Below are 27459 nucleotides of genomic sequence, written 5' to 3'. Positions count from 1 at the left end.
CAATCGGATTGGTATGGAAATGGAACTTTGACAATTCTGTGCTAATCCAGTTGTGCAGTTTCAAGAATCACAATCACTAAAATTTCATGCGTTGAATCATAACAATCTTGAAAAGAAGTGAACACCAAAGGACACCAAGAACTAAGTGTCGAACCTAAACTTCCTACTGATAAGGAACTTGCATCCATAAATTGGCACATAACATTTAAAATCAATTCACAGCTCCACAGCTTCAACTTGCTGGATACAAGAAACTTTAGTACAGAAGTTTCAATTTCAGGATTGAAGCAGTTTGAAATTTCAGAAATTAGATCCTATAAGAACTTCAACTCTTGAATTTGCTCAAGTTTAAATCTGTGGAACACTTGAGCAATTAGAAACACCATTTGTTAGTAAGTAAGCATGAACTTTACTTAGTCTTTTCATTGATCATGAAGTTGCATAAGGAACTTGGCACACAACTTATAACAACTGATACATCAATTACTGCAGTCAGTTTCAATATCAGGAATTCACATCTATTCTGTTCAAAATTGTTTCTCCAAACAACAGAAACCATCAAATTAGTAAGGAGCTTTACTGATCAAAGAAATGCATTTCTTATACCCTTACTGCTACCCAACTTTAACCTCTTGATTCTGAAACAAGGACTCTTTAGTTTACTGATTCTGCTTCAATACATTCCAGCCAAGTTTTCCTAACTAGTAAACCTTTGAAGACGGTTCATTTAATAATGGATCAGGATGGCTTAAACTCCATTCATTTCAGATTGGAATAGCAAGAAAACTTGGCATAAACCAGCAACTTTCCTATGGCACAAAACTGTTCTGCATTTAACTCAGGATTTAGTTCCAATTGCAGGTGCACACTTCTTTTACCTTAACATCCTCTTCACAAATTGCACGGCTTCAAGACTCCACCTCTTTTTCTCCAATGGCACAAAATTTCAGCTAGAATTCTACCTTCCTGTTACTGCAAAACTAGCCCAAGACCCAAGCTGCAGTTTAGGTTCAGTTTCCACTTTTCAGCTTTGTTTCCCTATTTAGTATCAAATTTCTTGTCTAAAAATCTTGTAACTCTTGAGAAGCAAGATAATCCTTTGTCAATAATGGATTAGCAGTTACGTTTCAAAATTTTAATGAACCAAATGCATTGATTCCATTCTGCACAGCCACTACTGATCCATTTCTGTACATTTTGGTCTTTGTACTAATTGCCACTGTGTAGCCACAAGAAATTTCAATACTCCTTCATCTTATCTCTTAAGACCCTTTACAATGCATAACTGAGAAATTTACTAGTTTCAGCAACTCTACATACTACAATCCATTTCCCAATTTGGCACGAAGTTTCCACATTTTTCTGCAAAATCTGCACTGCTTGAATTCTGCACTAAATTCATTTATGTCATTCCAGCACCCTTTCCTTTTGATTTTCATTTGTTCTTCTTTGAATCGAGTTTCACTTCCCAACTAGAGAGCTATCACTATCTTATTTTACTCTTCTCATTCAACCAAATACAACCCTTCAAGCACTATCAAGTGTAATTTCTGTTTCATCTCTGCAATAGTTAAAATGAATCTTGGTAGAAGCTATTGATGCCAACATTCCATTTGTTGTCTCACGTTACAAATCTTCATTTGAGCTTCTCCTTTCCTTAATGTCATTTCTGAATTTTTTATACTCCAACAGCTCTCAACTTCAACTTCACAACATTTAACAGTTCTGCATTTATCTCTCAGAATTTTGAATTTCATCTTTTTAACTTAGTATCCTAACCTGATGTCGTTGCTTTCTCATTGTTGTGAGAAGTAAGGGTAGATAGGTCTTTTTATCTTTTGTTAATAAGTTGATTCTTAGGGTTGTGTGGTTATAAAGCTATATAAACAAATGTAATCCTACTGGAATTGTATGAATCTTTAAACTCTCTTTAATACAACATGGTATCAGAGCGAGGTTAATTTTTCTTTGAGTTCGCGATTTCTCTTCTCGGGCGGCTAGGGCACAGCGCCACCTCCCCCTTCTCGCAATTTCTCTTCTCGCGACGGCTAGGGCACAGCGCCACCTCCCCCTTCTCTTTTCTTCTCTTCGGCCGATGGCACTTCTTCCCGGAGCGTTCTCCTCCAGCGAGGCTGTAACGACCCAATTTTCCTTATTTTAAGTTCTAAAAGTCCATAAAAATATTTGGAAATACTTTTAAAAAATATTCTAGAGATTTTTAGGAATTTTTAGAGCATTTTTATGTAAATTTTGGAGGTCGTTTAGTAGGGTCACAAAAAGAAAGAAGTTTTAAAAAAAAAAAAAACGTTGAAGGGGAGACTCGAACCCAAGACCTTGACCTGAACCGAATCTCAGTCGAACCCAGCCCAACCAGCTGAGCTACAAGGTTTTTGTTAACCTTATAAGGAAAGAATTAAATTTATAGCATAGTTAAGCGATATTTTAGAAACCGAAAATAAACTTTATAAATAAAGAGGTGCGCGGATAAGGATTCGAAGCCTAGACCCTTGGGTTGGTTGAGAGCCGACTAACCAGCTGGGCTGCGCGTGTTTTATTAACCTAGCATGGAGAGAAATAGATTTAAGCATAGTTGGAAATCGAATTAAAACTAAGTTATAAAGGGTTAAGTGATTTTTCCGTGACCTAAACCTAAGCCTTTTCCTCTCTTTTTCTTTCCCGACGGCGCGATTCTCCTCTCGGGCGAAAACCACAGCCAAGGCGAGGGTTCCTCCTCTCGGCGTCGGCGAGGCGTTTTCCGGCCGGTCTCCACCCGTGGGTGACCTTTCCGGCAAGGAAAGCTTGGGGAACACAAGGAAAAGGGAGAAACCGAAGCTCTACCGAAAACCTAGGGCCCTCCTCGTGTTGTAAGTCCAAGAACCACCGCGGTAAGTGCTTCTCACCTGCGGTAGGAGTAGCTCTCGGGGTTTTGTTTTGCATTTTTGTTGTGAAATGAACAATAGCAACCTTTTCATTCTAGCATATGGATTAGATTGCAACCCTTGCTTTAACAATTCGGTTTAAGTTTTGGGTTAAGTCCTTTGGCCATTTTAATGCACGGACAGAGTTTTGATGTTTTCCTTGATTGTCACAGCATGCTTTTTGGATGTTTTTACCTTACATTTCAAGCATGTCTAAGTAGCTATGCTTCTTTCCAATCATGGCATGATTAAAGAATGGTTAAGATTCAAAAATGCTTAGTTTCACAAGTTTGTCATTTGAAACCTGTTACTGCCGTGAGCTTCCTAAGACCATGTGGGTTGTTAATTCTGATTGAGTTTGTTTTGGATATATCCAGATACTTATTAGTGGCATATGGTTTTAGAATCCCGTGCATAATGTATATATGTGAGAAATACAAGCAAAGTAAGACTATGGTCACAAATTGATCTTGAATTCCAGAATTTAGAATCAAAGCACACTAAGTGCTTAAATAAATGCCAAGGCATTTTATTACAAGAAGTATTTAAAGAAGGATATAAAGAAAAGTATTTTACTTTTAAAAGGGCATGTACCGGACACAAGGTCCAAGGGATGGGCTCCAAGTTGCCCCTAGACATAAGGTCTAGAAGTGTCTTAATGGTTTTGGGATTAGCTACCTCAATTCTCATTAAGAAAGGCGCGCAAAGTGGTACAATGCCGGGCCCAAGTAAAGTTGAATATTATTTTTAAAGTATAAAAGTATTAATTTGGAAACAAACAGAACAAGTTCTTTTATCTAAGTTGCAAATTCTAGCAAGTTAAATTGTTGTTTTCCTTTAGAGATGCATGATGTAGTTCTATCTGCTATTTTCATGTTGAGCATGTACTCCCTGTTTTCTTTAATGCTTATGCATTCCTTATCGGATTTTGTGAGTAGAAAGCACTTACTAAGCTTTTAGCTTATAGATACTATTTACCTCCTACTGCAGATACAGATAAGAGTAAAGGAAAAGCTAAAGTGTTATAGAGGAAGGCGACAAGGAGATGTTGGTGGTGTGTGTGTGATGCCGGATATGGAAGCTTGGGACCTTACTAGAAGAGTTTAGAAATTGTATTTGCTGGTGTTTATGTTACTGTTAGAGTAGAATTTATTTTGCATTACTAATTTCGTTATCTTCCTGTCATTTAGTTGGAATAACTGTTAAGCTGAGAACATGTTCCTTTTTCCTTATTCTGGCTTAGTTTTCAAGTTTTGTGAAGTAAGATCATATCTGATTGGAGTTTGATTTTTTTATATAAGAAGTTCATATCTGATTTTTAGTTTGCAAACTTAGTTGGAAGTGTGAAGTGGTATGCTCAGTTGCTTTAGATTCTGTTATAGCATGAAATTTTCTGCAGTAAGATTCGTTTCCATGATCAGCAGGTTGTATTTCCGTAGATTGATTGGTTACTTCGTATTGTTGGAACATTTGCTTAGTACTACTGAAATTTTCTTCCCATTACAATGGCAGCATGCATTATAAATTTTTCCCTTTATGTTGTTGCCTTAAAACTTAGGTATAGTGGTTTTAAAATCTCAGAACGAATCACAACATTCTTTTGATAGATATAGAAGCATGTTTTACATATGATCAGTAGCCCTTGTTTTATGGAAGGAAAACATGTGATGTTCGGATTACATCACATGCATTCTTGGTCTATGGAAGGAGTAGTAGTACATGTGATGTTCTGATATGCATTCTTGTAGGGATCGAAGCTCCACCGAAATGCATATCAGAACAGTAGCAGTTGCTTGCAGTGATGTTCTGATATGTCTTGTGATCGTTATAGTTGTGTTCAATAAATGAGCAGTAGGTTTAATTGGCCTTCTTTTATTTCTGTTCAGTTGTAGAATAAAATGAATGCAAGATATTAAAGGATGTAGCAAACAGTGGAGATACTTAAGCTTCATTTGTCTATGTGTTATACTTGCTCGTTGATTCACTTATTTGCATGTTTGATAAAAAAAAAAATAAAGGTATCATGAAATGGTATGCTGCTATCTAGAGACATGTTCTGATATGCGATATGTTCAAATAGTTTAAAGTATCTCTAGTGTTAAAGTAAGTAGTACAAGTTATGTGTAGATAGTAGAAACAGTAGCGGTCACCCTCAGGGTAGTAAGGAGGGTGGCCGTTACAGAGGCACTCTCTTCATTCCTTCCTCAGCGGCGATTCTCCTGCGGACGACGTTCCGGAAGCAGGGAACCCTCCAGCAATGCACTTTCTTCATCCCTTCCTCAGCGGCGATTCACCTACGGACGGTGTTCCGGAAGCAGAGAATTTCACAGAGGAAGACGGCTGCTCCTTCTTCTTCTTCGGTGAGTTTCCAGCAACCTCAGTAGGTGCATCCTTCTCCGGCAGAAGCTACATCAATGTCTCTGTTCCTCTTCTGATCTCCCTGTGCGGCGTCGGTGGCTGTCCCACTTCTGATCTCCCTGTCCGGTGTCGGCGGCTATCTCTCAACGTCGTGATTTCTCTAGCACCTTTTTTTTGTGATTGTAATGGCGGACAACGCTAGCGAAACCTCGGGGATTTCTGCGAATCCTATGGCGTCTTCAGGACAGGTACAACCATTTTTCACAATGGCAGGCACTGGAGGGTCCGGTCTTTAGATAGTATCAGAAAAATTGTCCGAGACAAATTATGCATCTTGGGCAGTTGCTATTGAACTTTATGTCAAAGGCCATGATAAACTTGATATTCTTCATGGCTCTAAAGTGAAACCAGATGAAAAGGATCCTAGCTTTCGCACTTGGCGGCGTGACAATATTCAATTAATGACTTGGATACTTAACTCTGTTAGTTCTGGCATCAAACAAGTTATTCTTCATAACAAAACAACGTATGACATGTGGAAGACACTGGGGCAGATGTATGGACGTCGCCATGATATGCTGTGTACTTATTAGCTCAACAGTCAAATTTTCAAACTTGAACAAGGTTCTATGTCAGTCACCAATTATTTTGCTACTCTGAAGGGACAGTGGGATGAGTTTGACTACTACCGGATGGAAAATTGGAGTTCCACTGATGATCATCAGAGATATTTAAAGCTTCTAGAAAAAGACAGAATTATTAAATTTTTAGATGGACTTAATGCAGAGTTTGAAAATTTAAAAGGGCAAATCCTTGGTCTTGATCCTACTCCCTCTCTAGAACAAGTTTACTACAAAATTCTAAGTGAAGAAGGTAGAAGAAGGACCATGAACAACAAGGGGATTTCCACTGTAAGCCCTCCGATTGGGGAGACCTCTGTCTTTATTGGTTCCGCAAACAAGTTCTGACCTAGGGGAACTAAAGGACGAGAGGGCAGATTTTGTCAGCATTGCAAGAGGACTAATCATGATTCAGATTTCTGTTGGGAAAAATATCCAGAAAAGAAACCTGAAAATTTTAAACACAATGCTAAGAAGGCTCCTAATAGTGGTAATATTGCTGTCCAAAAGTTAGAAAATGAAGAGACTATTGGTTCCTCTGTGCCTTCTACCACTGGATTGTCTTCTACTGATATTGTTAACCTCCAGCATCTTCTCTCTCGGCTTCAGGCTTCATCTTCTGTCTCTACTCCAGTTCAAGCGCACACAGGTATTCGTGGCTTGGGATTAAGTGTTACTGGTCCCAGCTTTTACAGCCCCTGGGTCATTGATTCAGGAGCTATGGATCACATGACAAATGCTGCTAACTCCTTTATTTCTTACTCTTTATCCTCTGGGCAGGAGAAAGTGATCATTGCAGTTGGAACCAAAGCCACTGTTGCTGGCAAAGGTTCCATAAAACTTACAGATCATTTTTTCCTATCCTTTGCACTTCACGTTCCTTCCGTTTCTATTAACTTACTTTCTGTTAATAGCATTACTAAACAACTACACTGCTCCGTAACCCTTTTTCCTAATCATTGTGTCTTCCAGGATCTCGAGACCAAGCAGACGATTGGGACTGGCCGTGAAGTAGGGGGTCTTTATTATTATCAGCTTGAAACAACATCTGCTCTGAAATCTGTAGCCAAGTGTTTGGAAAATAAGCATCAAGAAATTCTTTTATGGCATTCTCGGTTGGGACATTTGTCTTTTCAGTCTTTGAAAATTTTATTTCCTAGTCTTTTCTTTTCTGTTTCTCTTCAGTCATTTCAATGTGAAATCTGTCAGTTATCCAAACATTGTAGAACACATTTTTCTGAGTCTATAAAGAAGAGTTTGTCTCCATTTGATCTTGTCCATTCGGATGTGTTGGGGCCCTCTCCTGTGACTTCTTTGGATGGCTATTGATATTTTCTCTCTTTTATTGATGACTACACCCACTGTACATGGATTTATTTGATGAAAACCAGGGAAGAAGTTCCTCGTCTCATTCAAAATTTTTGTAGAATGGTTGAAACCCAATTTAACTCAAAGGTGAAGATTCTTCGTTCTGACAATGCCCGTGAGTACTTTGCACAGTCTCTAAATACTTTTCTTGAGGATTCAGGAATTCTTCATGAGTCATCCTGTCCCTACACACCACAACAAAATGGAGTGGCCGAGAGAAAGAATCGTCATATTCTTGAAACAGCTCGTGCCCTATTATTTCAACGTCACTTACCCAAATATTTCTGGGCTGATGCTGTCCTTGCAGCTGCTTATCTCATCAATCGATTGCCATCTAAAGGTCTCGGGAACCGGTGTCCTCTCACTATTCTTCATCCTGGCGTAGAGTTGTTCTCCCTTACACCTCGGATTTTTGGTTCTCCTTGTTTTATTCATGTTCTTGGTCCCAAGTCCTCTAAACTTGATCCTCGTTCTATACGAGGAGTTTTTATAGGGTATTCCACTTGCCAGAAAGGCTGCAAGTGCTTTGATCCTATTACTAGGACGAGATATATCTTGATGGATGTTACCTTTTTTGAGTCCGAGTCCTATTATTTTCCTCAATCTTGTCCTCAGGGGGAGAATATTACCTCTTCCTTTGTACCTCAAGTGGTTCCTCATGTGGTTCCTTCTCCTATTCCACTAGATGTCATGGAAAATGGAAAAGATGCTCCATCACTGGGCTTACAGTCTTCACTAGATATTATTACTTACAAACGACGACAACACAAGCAAGGACCTACTATTGATCGGCTAGTTGAATCGGATGCTCTGGCTCCTGATCCTGTGAAGCAGTTATCCTCATCAGTTGAGCCAACCGCACCTCTAAATATGAATGAGTTGAACCTTCCGGTTGCTGTTAGGAAGGGTGTCAGGTCATGTACTCAACATCCTATCTCCAACCACGTTTCATATTCTTGTTTGTCTCCTTCATATCATGTATTTGTTTCACAGTTATCAAATCATGCTATACCTTCTTCCTATTATGAAGTTGTAAGGGATTCAAGGTGGCAGGAAGCAATGAATGAAGAATTGGAGGCTCTTAACAGAAATGGTACTTGGGAATTAGTTGATCCCCCAAAGGGGAAGAACTTGGTTGGTTCTAAATGGGTCTATGCTATCAAGTATAACTCAGAGGGTGAAGTGATCAGATATAAAGCCAGACTTGTTTCCAAGGGATTCACCCAAACATTGTTAGAGTGTATACTAAAAGCCTAGCTTTTGGTATAAACATTTATCTAGAAATAAGAATCACATTGGTCAAATGTCTACATTTGTGATAAATGTAGTTGTTCAATTAATTTATATTGTAGATAACATGGTGTATGGTGTCACACACAGAAGATCATGTTATCAGTACCTTATAAATTATAAACAGTAGCTCACGACCAAGATGGAAAGGAACAAACCATTGGAAGGTCGTAGTGTAATTAGATATTAGTTTATCTTAACTATATAATTACACTAGTACACTTAGAGTATATTGAGTAGGACCATTTGAGGTCGTTCCTTTTATACTGACTTTATAAAGGAACAAAGACCTCAGTTATTATGGAAGTGTGTGCTCTTAATCCTAATATAATAACAAGCATATATATTTGATATTTATTTCTTTAATTTATCAATGGGTGAGATTTAGTTCGATAAATCAATAAGCCCGATAAGTTGGGAAATGATATCACTTATAGTGTGTGTTGTTGATTATAGAAGGAAACTGTGTCCTAGTGATCTAGGTTGAGAATGTCCCCAAGAGGAGCTCATAAGGATTGTCATGTTAAACCCTGCAGGTGGACTTAGTCCGACATGACGATGAAGTTGAGTGGTACTACTCTTGGAGCTAGATATTAATTAAGTGAGTTGTCAGTAACTTACTTAATTAGTGGGCATTCGACATCTTAAACACAGGGAGACTAACACACTCATAATAAGAAGGAGCCCAAAATGTAATTTGGGATTGGTGCGGTAGTTCAATAATAGTTCTTTAGTGGAATGAATTATTATTGATGAAATTAAGTTGTGTGTTCGGGGCGAACACGGGATGCTTATTTTCATCGGGAGACCAAAACCAATTCCTCCTCTCGGTCCCTATCGTAGCCTCTAGTATATAGAGATTTATACCCACCGCATACCCACCTTCTTACCCATCCAATGGGGCTGGCCAAGCTAGCTTGGAACCCAAGCTAGGGCCGGCCAAGACCAAGTGGATGAGCCATGTAGGTGGCCGGCCAAAGTTTGGGTCCCAAGCTTAGGTGGCCGGCCACTAGAATATTAAAAAGGATTTTTATTAAAATTATTTCTTATGTGGATATTATGATTTTAAAAGAGAGTTTAAAAATTAAAAATTTCCTTTTATAACTTTCTACAAAAGATTAAGAGAAGAGATTAATCTCTTTCCTTATTTGTAGTTTAAAAGGATGGTTTTAATTTTTTGGTTAAAACGTTCCTTATTTGTAAATTATCTATATGTTTAAAAGAGAGTTTAAAATTTGAAATCTTTCCTTATTTGTTGTTTAAAGGAGGATTTTAAATTTTAAGAAAACTTTCCTTTTTAACCATGTTCATGATTTAAAAGAGAGTTTAAAATTAAATATTCTCTTTTATAAGTTTCTACAAAAGATTAAGAAAAGATTTGATATCTTTCCTTATTTGTAGATTAAAAGAGATTTTAATTTTTAGAGATAACTTTCTTTTTATCTACATGTTAAAAGAAAGATTTTAATTTATTAAATTTCCTTTTTATTAACCAATCATGAAGGGATAAAATTATTAGAAAATTTTTATAAATTTCCGGAAGCAAATAAGGAAGTTTTAATTGGTGTTTAAAATTTTATTTGCTTGGAAGTTTATTGTTGTGGCCGGCCATTGAAATTTGAAAAGGAAAAATTGTTTTAATTAAATAAATTTTCCTTTTCATTGACAAAAGAATTAAGGAAGTTTTTATTAAATTTTCCTTATTTGCCAAGACCAAGGATTATAAAAGAGGAGGTAGAGGAGGCTTCAAGGCGAACGACTCTATTCTATTTTTCTCCCTCTTTTCTTCCTTGGGTGTGGCCGACCCTTTGTTTTCTCTCCTCTCCTTTGTGTGGCCGAAACTTTCTCATGGTGGAGATAGCTTTGGTGGCCGGATCTAAGAAGGAGAAGGAGAGAAAAGAAGCCTCTTTTCTAGCATCCCTTGGAGCATGGTGGTGGTGGCCGAACCTCTTCATCCTAGAAGAAGTTTTGATGGCCAAAATTTGCAAGGAAGAAGAAGGTGCTTGGTGGTTCTCATCTCGAAAGATCGTTGCCCACACAACATCCGAGGTTAGAAGAGGAATACGGTAGAAGATCAAGAGGTCTTTCTAAAAGGTATAACTAGTAATTTTTCTTTCCGCATCATACTAGTTATTTTTGGAAATAATACCAAATACAAGAGGCATGTGATTCTAGTATTTCGAATATGTTTTTCGATGTTGTGTTCTTTTATTTTTTCTTTTCCCTTGTGATTTGATTGTTCTTTTTGGTTAACCTAAAGTTATTTTAGGAAATTAAATATTAGCTTTCCATAAAAGGTTTTGTCTAGTCGGTGGTGGTTGCTCCCATATCCAAGAAGGCCATGTGCCTCGCCACGTCAGTACTGTGAACCAATTATGGAAATTAATATTTGATGGAATTAATAACTTAAGGTGATTTGGGTCGAACGTGTTAAGTTCCGCAGGAGACCCAAGTCAAAACCTAAAAGAACGAATAGATTAAGTTTTGGATTAAACGTGTTAAGTTCCGCAGGCGATTCAAAATTTAATTTAAAAGAACACATGGTAGCTAGGAAAAGGTTCAGACCTTTGTACAAAATTTTTGTACAGTGGAACCTCTAGGTTTTCCAAGTAGCAACCAACAAACATATGGGGTGGATTACTTGGAAACTTTCACACCAGTTGAAAAGCTGAACTCGGTCAGGGTAATTCTTTCTCTTGCTGCTCAATATGATTGGCCTCTGTTTCAGTTAGATGTTAAAAATGCCTTCTTGAATGGTGACCTTTATGAAGAAGTATACATGTTACCACCTCCTGGAATTGAAACAAAAGGAAAGGTTTGCAAGCTAAGAAAAGCTTTGTATGGGCTTAAACAATCTCCCAGAGCATGGTTTGATAGGTTTTGCAAAGTCATGATATTGTTTGGCTTTAAACAAGGGAATGCTGATCATACACTCTTTATAAAAAAGAAAGAGGACAGAACTACCATTCTTTTAGTTTATGTTGATGATATGATAGTTACAGGTGATGATGAGGTAGAAATCCAGGCTCTTAAGTCCAAGTTAACATCAGAATTTGAGATTAAAGATCTTGGATCATTGAGGTACTTCCTGGGCATTGAAGTCGTTCGATCAAAAAAAGGAATCTATGTATGTCAAAGAAAATATGTGTTGGATTTACTCAAGGAGACAGGGAAGCTGGGTTCTCGTCCAGCGTCTATTCCTATAGAAGTAAATCATGATCTTACTAGTCCTAGTGGGGAGGATCTTACAAATCTGAAAAAGGGAACATATCAAAGGTTGGTTGGAAAATTACTCTATTGATCTATGACTAGGCCTGACATCACCTATGCTGTTAGTGTAGTAAGCCAGTACATGCATGCTCCTAAAACTATCCACATGAAGGTCAATGATAGGATTTTAAGGTACTTGAAATCATGTCCTGGAAAAGCCTTGCTGTTTAAAGGAGGTGGTGATCTGAAGGTGGAATACTATTCTGATGCAGACTGGGCTGGTTCTCGAGATGATAGAAGATCCACTTCTAGCTATTGCACTTTTTTGGGAGGAAACTTGGTAACATGGAGGAGTAAGAAACAAAATGTTTGTGCACGGTCCAGTGCTGAAGCAGAATATTGAGCCATGGCACATGGTCTTGCAGAGATGTTGTGGTTGAGTTTTCTGTTGACAGACATGGGATTAAAGGCTGAATTACCTCTCAGGCTGTATTGTGACAACAAGGCAGTAATCAATATTGCAAATAATCCGGTACAACATGACCGGACTAAACACATTGAGATTGATCGTCACTTTATTCGGGAGAGACTTGATTCTGGAGAGCTATGTCTGCCTTATGTCAAGTCTGAGGACCAACTTGCTGATATGTTTACAAAAGCTATACCCCACACTACAAGAATTTTTGCATTCAACAACACCCAATAGACAACGCTTTTTAATAAAAACGTTGTCGTTCTTTGTTTTACAACGCTTTTAGTGAAAAGCGTTGTCTATGGTATTTACTTTTTACTAAAGACAACGGTTTTTAATGAAGTGTTGTCTTTAGTGTTGTTGTTTATGGTCAAAGACAACATTTTTTTAAAAAACGTTTTTTAAAGTGTTGTGTATGTTTCCCCTAAACTCACTTAAAATAAATTCGCAGCCCTCGCTTTGCTAAACTCTAAACCCTCAACGCGCGCGCGCCTTCTCCTCACCACTCCTCTCCACGAGTGCCTTCTCCTCTCCTTCTCCTCTCCACGAGCGCCTTCTCCTCTCCACTCCTCTCCACGAGCGCCTTCTCCTCTCCACGAGCGCCTTCTCCTCTCCTTGCCGCGTGATCTCCTCTGAACCCTAATCTCGACCCAAACTCCTCACGCAAAACTCCTCACGCCGGCCCAACTCCTCCAAGTCGAGATCCCTAATCTCGCATTTCCCCATCTCCTCAATCAAAGTCAGCTTACCCTTCCTAATCTTCTCACGGCGGAGCCGACGGAGCCGAGATCCCTCAATTTCTTCTACTATCCGACGGAGCCGTAGCACTGCCACGCGGTTCTTCGATCCGGCTCCTCGATATCTTTGCTCTTGCCCTCACTGTTCCTCCCTCTCTCTGCTCTTCCTTACCTTCACTGCTCGTTCTCGACTTCGCTCTCTCATCCCTTCGTAATGGCGTCTCCACGAGTGCCTTCTCCTCTCCTTCTCCTCTCCACGAGCGCCTTCTCCTCTCCACTCCTCTCCACGAGCGCCTTCTCCTCTCCACGCGCGCCTTCTCCTCTCCTTGCCGCGTGATCTCCTCTGAACCCTAATCTCGACCCAAACTCCTCACGCAAAACTCCTCACGCCGGCCCAACTCCTCCAAGTCGAGATCCCTAATCTCGCATTTCCCCATCTCCTCAATCAAAGTCAGCTTACCCTTCCTAATCTTCTCACGGCTCCTCAACTCCTCTGAACCCTTCGATCTTAGTTCCTTCCTCGCAGAGCAGATTCGAGAGTAGGAGGAACGGAAGAAAGAAAGGTAAAATTTCTTCCATCCCTCTAGAATAAGATTTTGTTTATTTTTGATTATTTTCCGAACTAGCCATTTTGCCGGATTCATACTGCATCAATTTTCCCCCTCCCCTGATTGTATTTTCTCATGATTTAATCTGGAATTTTTAAACGTTTAGCTATAGACTTTGGCAGTAGGTATTAATCCTTAAAAATAGCATGAAGCATATAACATGCTATCCTTTTTTCTCAAATTCAGTGTGAAGCTGTTGGCCAAGTTGCAGATATTATTCACATTCCAGCCTTTCTTTGTCGTCAGGTATAATGTGCAGCTTGAAAATAATCAATCTCTAGTGTTATTCTACTATTATTTTTATTGTGTACCCTTAATGCGCAGAGAATATCTCTCATTTTTATTGTATCTAAAACTTGTGTTCTGCATTATCTCATCTTAATTAATTCTGGGCAGTGACTTGTGCCTACTCAGTTTGTTGAATTTATATCAACTACTATTGTTATATTTATGTCACTTGCCTTCTAAGAGCTTAATGGCTTAAGTATGATTTAATACATCATGCACTATTGCATTGAGTTGCTTATGTTGATGTCCCTTTGAGGAAGTTGCAGATTCTCAAGTGCTAAAGAAACAAAGTTGCTTATTATAAGTTATAATTCAAGCATTTTCCTGGAATGGTTTCATTTTTCAACTAAAGGTTAACATGTTTCAATAGAGAATATGTTTTGGTGAATGCTCCAATATTATATGACTCTACAATTTATACCAAGGCAAAAGTACCTAACTACCTATACGTAGACTCTAACAAACATGTACATATGGATAATATAGATAACTAGGTTATCTCCCCAAGTGAGAAAATTGCTATTGGGATTGCATTTTGATGAGAAACCTGTATGGTCAAAAATTTTCAGGTAGAAATACAATTTTGATTAATTGTTTAAATATTTTGTTATAGTTTCACACTATTGTTTGTGTTAATATTTTTAGGTATTAGCTCATTGTTGATTGATTAGTTATAAAGAATGGACAAAGATTGGATGTCAAAGGATAGACTATCACGTGAATATGAGAATGGAGTTGAGTCTTTCTTGCAATTTGCAATGGAAAACACTAATGATCCGAATATGGGAATATCTTGCCCATGTGCAAAATGTGGCAATCTAAAGAAGAAAAATATACAAACTATCAGGGCACATCTGTATTGTAACGGTATAGATATGACATATCATACATGGATATGGCACGGCGAAAGATCTACGATAGGGATTTCACAAAATGAAAGTGACCAAGTAGGGCCAAATGAATATGTTCGTGAGGAACCAATAAATATGGTTCATGATGCATATGATAGTTATGTCGAGAATCCAACCCAATTCAATAAGCTTCTTGAAGATGCCGAGACACCTTTATATCCGGGATGCACTAAATTTACAAGGTTATCTGCAATTGTGAAATTATTCAACTTGAAGGCCAAATATAGTTGGAGTGATAAAAGTTTCACTGACCTACTCAGTTTGTTAGGAGAAATACTTCCAGATGACAATAAATTGCCTTTATCTCTGTATGATGCAAAGAAAAGCTTATCTGCATTAGGGATGGATTATGTAAAAATTCACGCTTGTCCTAATGATTGTATCTTATACCGGAAGGAGTATGAGGATTTAACTAATTGCCCTACTTGCGGGATGTCAAGGTGGAAGTTGGGAAAAAAAATATTATAAATGAAGGAATTCCTGCCAAGGTTTTGTGGTACTTCCCCCCTATTCCAAGATTTCAAAGAATGTTTCGGAATAAAGAGATATCTAAGGAGTTGACTTGGCATGCCGAAAAAAGACTTTGTGATGGATATTTACGCCATCCAGCTGATACACCTTCTTGGAAAATAGTTGATCGCAAATGGCCAGATTTTGGTATTGAGGCAAGAAATCTCAGATTGGCTATATCAGCTGATGGGATGAATCCTCATGGTTTAATGAGTTCTGCATATAGTTGTTGGCCAGTTTTAATGATTACTTATAATCTTCCTCCATGGTTGTGTATGAAGAGAAAATTTATGATGCTCACATTGTTAATTTCTGGTCCCAAATAGCCGGGAAATGATATTGATGTTTACTTAGCACCTCTAATTGATGACTTAAAATGCTTATGGGATATAGGTGTCGAAGCATATGATGCATATCGCCAAGAAACTTTTATGCTTAGGGCTATCTTATTATGGACGATCAATGATTTTCCTGCATATGGGAACATGTCAGGATGCATTGTGAAAGGATATCATGCATGTCCTATTTGTGGTGAAGATACCTATTCAACAAGGTTGAAGCATAGTAGGAAAATGTCTTATACAGGTCATAGAAGGTTTCTACCTGCAACTCATCCTTATCGAAGGCAACGGAAGGCATTTAATGGGAACCAAGAATTTAACCCTGCTCCAAAACCATTAAGTGGCGATGAAGTTTTTGAAAGAGTTGAAAGAATTAATTGTCATTGGGGAAAAATGAGTAGAAAGTCTCAGTCGAATGATGATGTAAAATCATGCTGGAAAAAAAAATCAATTTTCTTTGAACTTCAGTATTGGAAACATCTATACATTCGACATGTTCTTGATGTGATGCACATTGAAAAGAATATTTGTGAAAGTCTTATCGAAACGTTACTTGATATTCCAGGAAAAACAAAGGATGGAGTAGCAGCGAGATTAGACCTTTTGGAAATGAATGTCAGGACAGATTTGGCACCAAGGATGGGGGAGAAGAAAACATTTTTGCCAGCAGCCTGTTATACACTTAGTAAGGATGAGAAAAGGAAAATTTTGAATTCTTTGTTTGGAATACAACTTCCATCATGTTACTCATCTAATGTTAAAAACCTCGTGTCGTTGAAGGACTTAAAACTTATTGGCCTTAAGTCACACGACTACCACACTTTAATGCAACAATTGCTTCCTGTGGCGATACGTGGTGTTTTGCCCAAACATGTTAGAGACACTATCACTCGCTTGTGTTTCTTCTTCAATGTGTTATGTAATAAAGTGATAGATGTTTCAAGGATGGATGATATGCAAAGAGAGATTGTGACAATATTGTGTTTACTTGAAAAGTATTTCCTTCATTTTTTGATATAATGATTCATTTAAGTGTTCATCTTGTGCGGGAGGTGAAACTGTGTGGACCGGTTTGGTATAGGTATATGTATCCATTTGAAAGATACATGAAGATTTTGAAAGGTTATGTGCGAAATCATCGACCTGATGGGTGTATGGCTGAATCTTATATTGTTGAAGAGGCTGTTGAATTTTGCTCAGACTATCTGTCTAGTGTGCACACAATTGGGATCCCATCAAGTCATCGACAAATAGAACTTACTAAGCCTTTATCAGGTGCAGTAGTCTACTCCACTACTCACGATGAGTTGACGCAAGCACATCGTTATGTATTGGCAAATGATGCTGAGATTGATCTCTATATCGAGTAATGTATCTAACTTATTAATATTTTAATGTGGTTTGCTTACATTCTGTTGGTTTATTTATACCAAATAATTTGATTAGGGAACACATGACGTATTTGAATGCAAGATTTCCTCGTAAGGCTAAGTCCAAGAAGTGGTTACAAGATGAGCATAATCGAACGTTTATTACTTGGTTGCGTGATCGTGTAAGTTTCTTTAGTATTACATATTGGCATACATTCATTTTCATATTTATGCATAATTAAAATTTATTGCATAAAAAATTTAGGTTGCTGATGTAGTTGACCATTCCACTCATCAAGTTTCAGAAAGATTGATGTGGATAGCTCGCGGGCCTAACAAGCAAGTACTAAAATACTCTAGCTATTTGATTGATGGGGTTACTTATGCTACAAAAGAGCGTGATGCTATACGAGTTGTTCAAAACTCCGGAGTCAGCTTAGTTGCAAAGACAATGCAAGTTGCAAGTGCAAAGGATAAAAATCCTATTGTGTCAGATATGGTTTTTTATGGAGTTATAGAAGAAATATGGGTAGTTGATTACCATAAATTTCAACTTCCAATGTTTAAATGTAATTGGGTGGAGCATAATAACGACATTAAAGTAGATGATCTTGGTTTCACGTTGGTAAACCTCAATAGACTTGGATTCAAATCTGACGCTTTTATCCTGGCAAGCCAAGCAAAGCAAGTATTTTACATTGAAGATCCTGAAGATCCTTTATGGAGTGTTGTACTTGCAACACCAAACAGAGACTACTTTGAATACCTAAAGGGCGAAGAGTTAGAGGACACTGCTATCCACTATCAATGTTTTAGTAGGGGGTTACCATCAATGGATATTGACGGAGAAGATGATAATGAACCACCATGTATTCGTGAAGACTGTGATGGAAGTTGGATTGACAATATTTAATTGCTGAATTTTTGCTTTTGAATATAAGTGTGTAAAAAATTTACCTATGAGGATGAATTTGTGGACAATATTAATATGTTATATTCCTCACTTTAATTCGAATCAGATATGTTGTGATGTTATTGCAAGTTTCTGCTTTTATCTTTTATTTTTTTTCATATTGTTGTGAATTTGTTGGTGTAAATATATCATCTTGCTGTGAGTTTATGCATGTTTCTAACTAAACTTATGTTGATCAGTCTAAGTTGTTACAGATCAATGGATTCTACTAGAAAGAGTAAGAGAATAGGGCAACTTGCAAAGTTGGACAAGGGTAAAGAAGTCATTACAGTTGCCCGTGAAGAGAGTTGCGAGGGTGATAAAGTGTTGGATTCCAAAGACACTATCTCCTCAAGAACTTCTAGAGGTCGCACACAGTTGGATAAGATTACAAAGCAAAGAATGCAAGGTATTAGAAATGAGGTGTCATTCAATAATTTTGGACAACCGATAGGACCAGCTGCTGTAGCCATGCAAAGTTACATTGGTGTCTTGGCTCGGCAAAAGGTTAATATTAAATACAAGACATGGAAGCAAGTCCCAATTGCTGTCAAAGAATTAATATGGGAATCAGTCAATGTAAGCAAGTTAGCATGTTTTAACAATTATAATATTTCACTACTAATGATAGATATATTTTATGTTTGTCTTAATTAATCTTATTAATGTTTTCCACTTATTTGATGTACAGTTGATTTATAATGTTGACTCAAAGTGGAAAAAGGGATGTTTGAGGTCTGCAAACAGTAAGTGGAGGCAATACAAGACCCATCTCACCCAAAAATTTATTTTAAGCAGGTGTGACAAACCTGAGGAGTTGAATGAGCCACCTGTTGGCTTTGAAATTACAAGAGAAGATTGGCGTGCGTTTGTCATTAGTCGCATTTCTGAAGATTTCATTGTAAGATTCTAAATTTTTTCTTTTGAAACTATTCGATCATAATTCATTATGTATTATTCAAATTTGATATGTCGCCTGTTTGAAATAACTAGAAACTCAGTGATCAACAAAAAGAGCGAAGGAAAAAAAATAGATATCCTCATCGACTCTCACGCAAAGGGTATGCACGCTTTGCTGAAGAAATTGTAAGTATTTTTAAAATATATTTCCTCTAAGAACCCTCTAATTGATTCACATTAAATTATTTCACATTTGTTATTTGATTTTTCTTTGTTGTAGGGGACTGAATTATGTGATGATAATGACATCAATAGAGCTATTATGTGGAAGAAAGGACGCGCCAACAAAGGAGGAGAGTTTGAAGGTGAAGATTTGGTGGACACAGTACACAAGATTGTAAGTAAATTTTCATGTTCTTCTGATAATGACTTCAAGAAACCTTGCCGTTTTTGAGAGTAAAGTTGCATGCATGCATACCCTTTGCGTGAGGAAGCCAAGGCAAGCAGTGCAATGAGGAGTTTAACAGCCATTCCTTGCATAGCTTGAATTCTCAGTACTAGAGCATGTATTGAGGAAGTAAATGGTGAATGAATGCATTGAGAGCTTAGAGGTGACGGGTTTATATAGAACAGATGTGGATTTACTAGGTATCTAGGTTTGAAATGTTCTTACTTGGAGAAGAGATCAAGTCGAAAAGTCTATTACATGCAGTGGTTTACTTGGGGAAGAACCGGCCTGGACATCAGTATTTTTTAAACCAATATTGCATATCCTTGGTAATTATCCTTGGTAAAGTACTGATAATTCTTTTTAATGTTGCATTACAGGATGAATATATACAGCAAAAGAGGGAGGGTAAGCTGCAATGCGAAGGAGCAAAAGAGGATATTCTTACCAAGGCACTTGAAACTCAGGAATATTCTGGGCGTGTCCGGGGTATCGGAGGTCATATCAACCCAACAATCTATTTCAATGTTGGTAGAACAAGGAAGAAATATGATGTTACCCTAGATATAATCGCTGAGCATAAAAGGGAGCTGAAGGAGGCGAAGATGCAAATTTTAGAACAAGATGTACGCATCCAAAAACTTGAAGCATTAATGCATAAAAGGGGTGCATGGGACAATTCAATTGATGACAAAGGCAGTTGCTCGGTGAAGTTTCATCAGAAGAATATTGAAGAAGATGACGTACAGATTGTGGGTAAAGACGAAGTTTTACAGGTAAAATACAAGTTATAGTGATATTCATTATTATTATAGCATTATAAACTAAATATAATCAACATGTTTTTTTTAATATTTTAGGGTCAATCAGTTGCATTGACATTGGAATCTTGCTCAAATATTGTTGCATATGGTACAATTGTTTGTTTGAATGGCATGGAAAAAATGCTTCATGGTATTCCATTTCCCAAGAATTGCATTCGAGTCTCCATTGATCAAGCAGTGGACAAATCCGCTCCTTTGCCATATCCAATTCCAAGTGAATGTGAAGTAATTGGTGATGCCATAGGAACTGTTGTGGCTTGGCCTGAACAGCAGATTGTGAAGCAAGATGAGGTATATGAGATATTATATTTCTAATTATATTGTCACTTTATTATTATATTTCTAATTATATTGCCACTTTATTATTATTCAACCTAGCTATCTAACTTGTTTATATTTGAAATTATTAGAAGCCTAGAAGGAAGAAGTTTGAACGAAAAAAATCAAAACCTACTTTGTCAACAAGTGTCCCAAGAGCATTACATATGTTATATTGTTACAGTAAGCATGCTCTAGATGGAGGAAAATGTATATCAATGTGCTTAGATAATGAAGTGTTTGATGAAGATTGTGAACTTTTTCTTGACCTTGAGGACATCAATTCTTTGTATCATTTGGAGGCAATTTCAGGAAATTTGATCGTTGCCTACATATGGTAAGTAAGTTTATTTAAGCAATTTCAGCAACTTTTTCATCACATGTTTGCTTCCCAATTTTAGCAACTTATTATGGTTTATTGTTACAATTTCACCAACTTATTATGAGTGATCATTATTTTTTAATCCACATGATTGTTTTGTTAGTAAATTTTATTATTTAGTATCTAAATATTATTTTCTCGGTTGCAACTGCATTGCTTTACTTATGCTGGGAAATTACTGCATTGCTTTATGTTTGCTGGGAAATTCTAATATCTAGCAAGACAGAAAATCCCTGATTTGAACTGCAAGAAGTTTACTAATATTGTTGTGTGAACAAGTTTACTCTTGAAAAATTCAACTTCTAGTAATTTTCTCATACCATGTTATTCTCATTAAGTTAATAGTTCATCATTTCTATTGAGAGGTTTAATAATATCAATTGATGTGGTACACTTTACATAAATATAGCTCATTCATTTTCAACCGGCCCTTAATGTTTGCCTTCTGCCATTTGTTCTTCTAGATAGGAAGTACTTTGCTCATATCTTTTTTCTTGTATATTTTTAAGTATCTTAAATGTGCTTGTCCTCAAGAAATAAAAGAATTTGCATGTATACATTTCTGGTATGTTTAATATGCAAGACTGTTCATAGTAAGTTCTCATGTATGGATGTTACTATCATCACCATAACTTAGTGTTATGAGTGATCATTATTTTTCCAACTTATTATGAGTGTTTTGTATCTAAATTTTATTATTTAGTATCTAAATATTTTTTTCTTTGCAATGATAGGTGTCTGTATAAAAAGATGGTGAAAGATACCAAGACAAAGAAATTCAGATTTATGAATCCTCACAAACTCCCATATCTGGCAAAAACGGCACAAGACAAATCAGTTAAGCTTGAAACCCTGAATCAAAGGGCAACTCTTTTAGCAGATAAGCTGACAAGTGCATCAACAGATCAACTAGTGTTAGTGCCATGTAATGTCGGGTAAGCAAGAAGTAAAACATCACTTTCAATTGCTTCCTTTCGATAATTTATTCAATTTTATGATCTAATCCTATGTATTTGCCTAGTTTCCATTGGAATCTTAGTGTTATTGAACCTTACAAGGATGCTATTTACTTGGGATTCCCTAAGTTGCCGCATTCGCGATGATGATTCAAAATACGTAATAGAAATGTGAGTTCAGATTTCTTTTAGTAAATATTTATTATAATAAAAATCTTATTTAACAAATATTCTTAACGTATGAAGGGCCTTAAAATTGTTTAATTCAACCAAGGGAAGGAAAGGTAGGAAAAATGTTAAGTGGGAAGTAGTTAAGGTATGTGTACTTTTGTTTAACATATATTGTAATGTGTATAATTTTCATTAACAATTTGACTCTAATTACTATATATAGGCTCCTCAACAACCGGATGCGAAACAATGTGGTTTTTTTGTGATGCGCTTTATGAGAGAAATTATTGAAGAAGTTGAGACTATTGAGAGAGATTCGCTGCAATCAATAGTAACATTATTTAGCTTATCTCAAATTATTTGACATAAACTATTTAAAATTGCAAAGTGATCAGTGTTGATTATTTTTCCATTAACATAAATTGTGTATGCTCACAGTTCACAAAAATAGGGTACTCTCGTGAACAAATTGATGAGGTTCGGTCCGAGTTGGCGGAGTGCATACAAGATCATATTTATGAATAGGTATGGAATGATAGTTGCCATAATTCTATTTAGATTTAAGTTCATGGAATGGTGGTTTTTTTGGTGGAATCATAGTTAATGCCAATTTTTTTGATGCAGTGCATAGTTACCAGATCGACCTTGAGCAGTTGACCCCAAAGAAAAGTTGTCACTGAAGTTTAAAAACTTGTGAAAATTTTTAGTGAATGATGATGTTTTGTGAATGATGATGTTTTGGAAAAATTGTCACTTAGGTGAAAGGATGTTTTCTGGATTAATATGCAAGTACAAAGCACTGTATTATATGTTATTCTGTAAAGTTCTGTCAGTGTAAATTATCTAGTTTCTTTATCTAGCTTTTGTTCCACTATTGGGTTTGTTTTTCTAATAATTACTCGTGCAGCAAAATACTGAGCAAGAAGCTATAGATCTTATAATCAGGTAAAGTAGAAAAAGTTAACTACTTCATTATGCTTTCATCTTAGTATTTGTATATTTGATTTGTCTTCTTTGAACCAGCTTCAAGTCAAAAAGCCAGATCCTCTAGTCATCTTCGTATCTTTGATCTAAAAAGCTTCTGAAACAAGTCATCTTCTCCAAGCATATATATTGGCCATGTTAAGTGACACTGCTCGTGAGGGGATGCAGTGGGTGGCTGTTCAGAAGACTGCTCGTGAGGGGATGCAGTGGGTTTCAATTGGCAATGAGGTGACATAGTAGGTTTCAACCGACAAAGAGGAACACTTCAGTTTTGTTCTTTTTCGTGTGCCAGTTGGCAGATGGAATGAATTTTTTTCCCTGTGCCAACCAGCATGGACAAAATTTAAAACTTCGAGGCTTCTAAAGTTGTTGGTCTCTTCCTGATCAATACTTTTAATCTTCCATCTTAACTAAGGTAATATTTCTTCGCCATTTCGTGTTCTGATGTTTGGATTGCTATGGATGGAGAAGTTGTGCAATAATTCAGAGTGATGCCACCGTTGGGATTCGAGGTGATAAGTTGCAAATTTCTAGGCTAACCAAAACAATGTGGGTGCTTCTCATGTGGTGTGGTAGGATGTCTTAAAAAGAATAGGACAGTAAGATGAGTAATTTACTTTTTTTGATTGCTTGATCAGATGGCCTTTGGATAAATGCATAACCATAAAAGATGGATAATTCAGAATATTGGTTATTAGGGAGAAAGGTGATAGAGATCTCATTTACGATGAGCCACACAATCTTTTCAAGAAAAATAAAGTTCTTATGTGCTTTATATTAACTTGGTTTTTCTCTAATGATTTCTATCTGTTTGTATTGCAGGTTCTAAAATATAGTAAGCATTGTAGAGTCTGTGACAAATGCGTTGATGGCTTTGATCATCATTGCAGGGTGAGGGTTTTCTCCATTCACAACCTTATATGTTTTGTTATCTTGTAGTAATATGCAGTATTCATCTTTCCTTGTAGTGGATCAATAACTGCATAGGAAGAAAAAATTACAAAAGGTTCTTCATCCTCATGGTGTTTGCTCTTCTCTTGGTAAGCACAAATATTTCCTACCATTCCAATAGTTGTATTCATTAATCATAGTGATTGACACTATTTTCTTAGTGTAGATTTATCATCTGTGTGCATCAACTTAGAAGATACTATTTTCTTAGTACGTGAAGGACCTGATACATAGAATGCATTTTATGTCAGGTCCTTTTCATTCTGATTGACTATTGATTGGTCTCCATGCTTTGTGCACCTTGGGCCAGCTTATTCTGCAGTGGGCTGTTGGGATGCTTGTGCTGATACTGTGTTTTGTTGAGAGAAGGAGATTTTCTGCTGAAATTGTTTCAAAGCTGGGTAGTAGCTTTTCCTTGGCACCCTTTATCATTGTGGTGGTGAGTACTCAGAAGAGAAAATGAATGAAAATCACACATCATAATGAGGATTTTTCAAGGTTCTGATACTAATTTGATAATGTCTCTATAATGCAGGCTGTGTGCACTTTATTAGCCATGGTTGCTACTCTTCCAGTTGCACAACTTTTCTTCTTCCATATTCTTTTAATAAAAAAGGTACACTACTTTCATATTTCTACTTGTGACACAGCAAACACTACCAGTTACACAGCTCCTACATTTATATAAAACAAACCTATGTATCCGGTCAAATATCTCTATTTCAAGGAATATATCTTTTATATTTTCAAATTCTTTGCATTCATCCATACACTGAGCATTACTGAAACTTATTATCCAACTGAACTATTACAGCTTGTTATTTAACTGATAGATTTTCCATAGTGGAAAACAAATAGTAGAATTTGAACGATATGGTGTTGTTTATTCATCAATTCTGGAGAAAATTGACACTTTAACTAGCTCATGCTACTCTACATGGATGCGCTTACAGGGAATCAGCACCTATGATTACATTATTGCTTTGAGGGAGCAAGATCAGGAGCAGGAGCAACTTGCTGTTGGTGGGCAGCAAAGTCCGCAAATGTCCCAAGTGAGCTCTTTTACTAGACTAAGCAGCACCAGTCCGCAAATGTCCGCAAATGTCGTTGTCTTTTACTTGTATGATACAAATTTAATTTGTGGATCAATATGTATACATTTTGTTTGTATAATATAAAGTTTTATTTATTTGTTAAATAGTCTTATTATAAAAATGATTGTGGTTGTGGATATTCAATTATATGTAAATTTTGAGTATTTTTTATAATTTTTGCTATTTAATTAAGAAAAACACTATTTTTTATAAATTTAAAAAGACAACATTTTTAAGTAATAAAAGACAACGCTTAAAAAATAATGTCTTTGAGACCAACCACAACGCTTTTAAAGCGTTGTCTTTGATATGTGCATTTTTACAACAACATCTTTAACAACGCTTTTTAAGAACGAATAGACAACGCTTAAAAAGCGTTGTCTTTGTGACCAACCACAACGCTTTTAAAGCGTTGTCTTTGATATGTGCATTTTTACAACAGCATCTATAACAACGTTTTTTAAGAACGAAAAGACAACGCTTAAAAAGCGTTGTCTTTGTGACCAACCACAACGCTTTTAAAGCGTTGTCTTTGATATGACTTTCTACAACACCATCTACAACATCACTTTTTAAGTACATACGACAACGCCAAAAAAGCGTTGTTGTTTAGCTTTTTTCTTGTAGTGCCAAGCTATGTTCGACTCTTCTCTTAGCAAGTTGAACATGTTTGATATATATGTTCAACTTGAGGGGGAGTGTTGTGAGAAGCAAGGGTAGATAGGTCTTTTTATCTTTTGTTAATAAGTTGATTCTTAGGGTTGTGTGGTTATATAGCTATATAAACAGATGTAATCCTACTGGAATTCTATGAATCTTTAAACTCTCTTTAATACAACACTCACTTCATGCTTCAACAATTTATTCACAAAGAACATAACAATCACTCAATCAAACAATATCTTGATTCCCATCTTGTTTCAGCCAATAACATCACTTAGAAAGCTACTACAATTTCAGAATTCTGCACTTTTGATACCATCCGAATTATATCCAGCAGGTTTGAAAAGAATAGAAAGAAGATAAACAACAAATAATGCTGAACATTCAAGAGGTTCAATTTATTCCCCAAAGGTTCCAAGGGCTGATAATGAAGAGTTGCACACATTTGTTTTCATTTGTTTCTGAATTCAGTTTCTACATTTTTACTTCACTGTTTAATGTACCAATTGTTGCCCTTTTCTTCAACTTTTCAAAGTAAACAATACTCCATTCAAGTGCTTCGTTGATAAAATAATTACCACTAATTGAATTTCCCATTAAAGTCCATTGTGATCAGATTCCAGTGGCTATACAACTCATTGTTCTTACATTGTTTTGTGTCCAGATAAATCCCTGAATTCAGCTTTTCTCATCTTGCAAATGCCATACAAGGTCAACATACCATTTGTTTCAAACATACTCTTAGATTTCAATTAAGCTTCCACTCATTTGGATATTGCTTCCAAATCTTGATACAAACCTGATACAGATTTTCCAACTCTGCACTACAATTCTGCAGATTTCCACGGCCTTTCCTTTGTGTTACAGTTTTAGTTTCTTGCTCCTGATCAAAGAAAATTTTACACCATTGCATTCCTGCACTTCATCACTTCTAATTGTTAACGAGAGGGCAAAGCTTCCTTTAAAAGAAAACCATACTTTGTCACTGAAATGATAGAGGTTAAACTTCATGTTGCTGCTGGTTGAAAAGAGCATACATCTTTGACACAACATTGACACTAAGCTCTTCATTTACATATTACTGCAGCCTCAATTTTCTGCAGATTCTAATTACTGCATTTTGTAATTTTCTGCCTTTCTCAATAAACCTCTTCCACTTCAGATTTCAGGATCTTGTAACTGTCTATAACAAGCAAAGTTCAGCAAACAGAATTGCTGAAATTTAATAGCAGACAACTTCTTTTCAAAACAAGCCATTGCTGGGTTCAGAGATTGTTGTTGTGCAGAATTGTAATAGCAAGGTTAGGACTAAATGCAATAATGATTCTACAGCTTAGCAATTTATAGTTTCTGTTACATCAATTGCTTGTTCTGAAAACAGTACAGTAGAAATGCTAATCTGCATTCCTATTGTTAAACACATTCTTCTTAAAGGTTATAGCACACCTCATGGCAGCAACACCAAAAGAATGTTTAGATTCCAGCATTTCAAAACTTCAAATAATGTATCCATCAACTTGGATTCTCAATTTCAGAATTTCCAAACCATTTGAAGTAAGAAACCTCAAGAATCTTAAGCATATACAATTCTCCCCCACACTTAATTCTTTGTTCATCTAGTCAAGCTAACTCATCAAGCAATTAATCCAAAACTCTCAACGAAATAAAAGTAATATGACAAGCAAAGAGAATTAAGAATTAGAATGCAAGATAAGAATGTTTCAAGAAAATAGTGGAGAAAGAAATGAGAAATCATGATGGAACAAAAATGACAAAAATCCTTCATTTCCATGCACACATATGCTATTGTGACTT

General features: G+C 36.5%; 1 protein-coding gene and 1 long non-coding RNA gene across 2 annotated transcripts; both read left to right on the top strand.

The window, feature by feature from the left end:
• Nucleotides 1–2530: 2530 nt before the first annotated feature.
• On the top strand, nucleotides 2531–4212 carry LOC122054184. The gene is made up of 2 exons (XR_006132598.1): nucleotides 2531–2885; nucleotides 3909–4212. It is a non-coding gene; the product is annotated as an uncharacterized LOC122054184 (long non-coding RNA).
• A 19679-nt stretch (nucleotides 4213–23891) lies between these two features.
• Nucleotides 23892–26870, top strand: LOC122050816 (probable protein S-acyltransferase 22). The gene is made up of 5 exons (XM_042611690.1): nucleotides 23892–23976; nucleotides 24198–24326; nucleotides 24423–24503; nucleotides 24841–24990; nucleotides 26748–26870. The coding sequence occupies exons 1-5, from the start codon at nucleotides 23956–23958 to the stop codon at nucleotides 26868–26870; spliced, it is 504 nt and encodes a 167-aa protein (XP_042467624.1). The 5' UTR covers nucleotides 23892–23955.
• The last annotated feature ends 589 nt before the right edge of the window (nucleotides 26871–27459 follow it).

This window comes from Zingiber officinale, chromosome 3A (genome assembly GCF_018446385.1).
Source record: "Zingiber officinale cultivar Zhangliang chromosome 3A, Zo_v1.1, whole genome shotgun sequence".
In the NCBI taxonomy this organism is placed as follows: domain Eukaryota; kingdom Viridiplantae; phylum Streptophyta; class Magnoliopsida; order Zingiberales; family Zingiberaceae; genus Zingiber; species Zingiber officinale.
Note: the sequence above shows the minus strand (reverse complement) of the source record. Positions and strands in the feature narration are given on the sequence as shown.

Coding starts and splice junctions, on each gene's coding strand:
- LOC122050816 (XM_042611690.1), top strand. CDS start 23,956: ATGGTGTTTGCTCTTCTCTTG. Junction 24,327..24,422: donor CACCCTTTATCATTGTGGTG/GTGAGTACTCAG, acceptor TCTATAATGCAG/GCTGTGTGCACTTTATTAGC. Junction 24,504..24,840: donor ATATTCTTTTAATAAAAAAG/GTACACTACTTT, acceptor ATGCGCTTACAG/GGAATCAGCACCTATGATTA.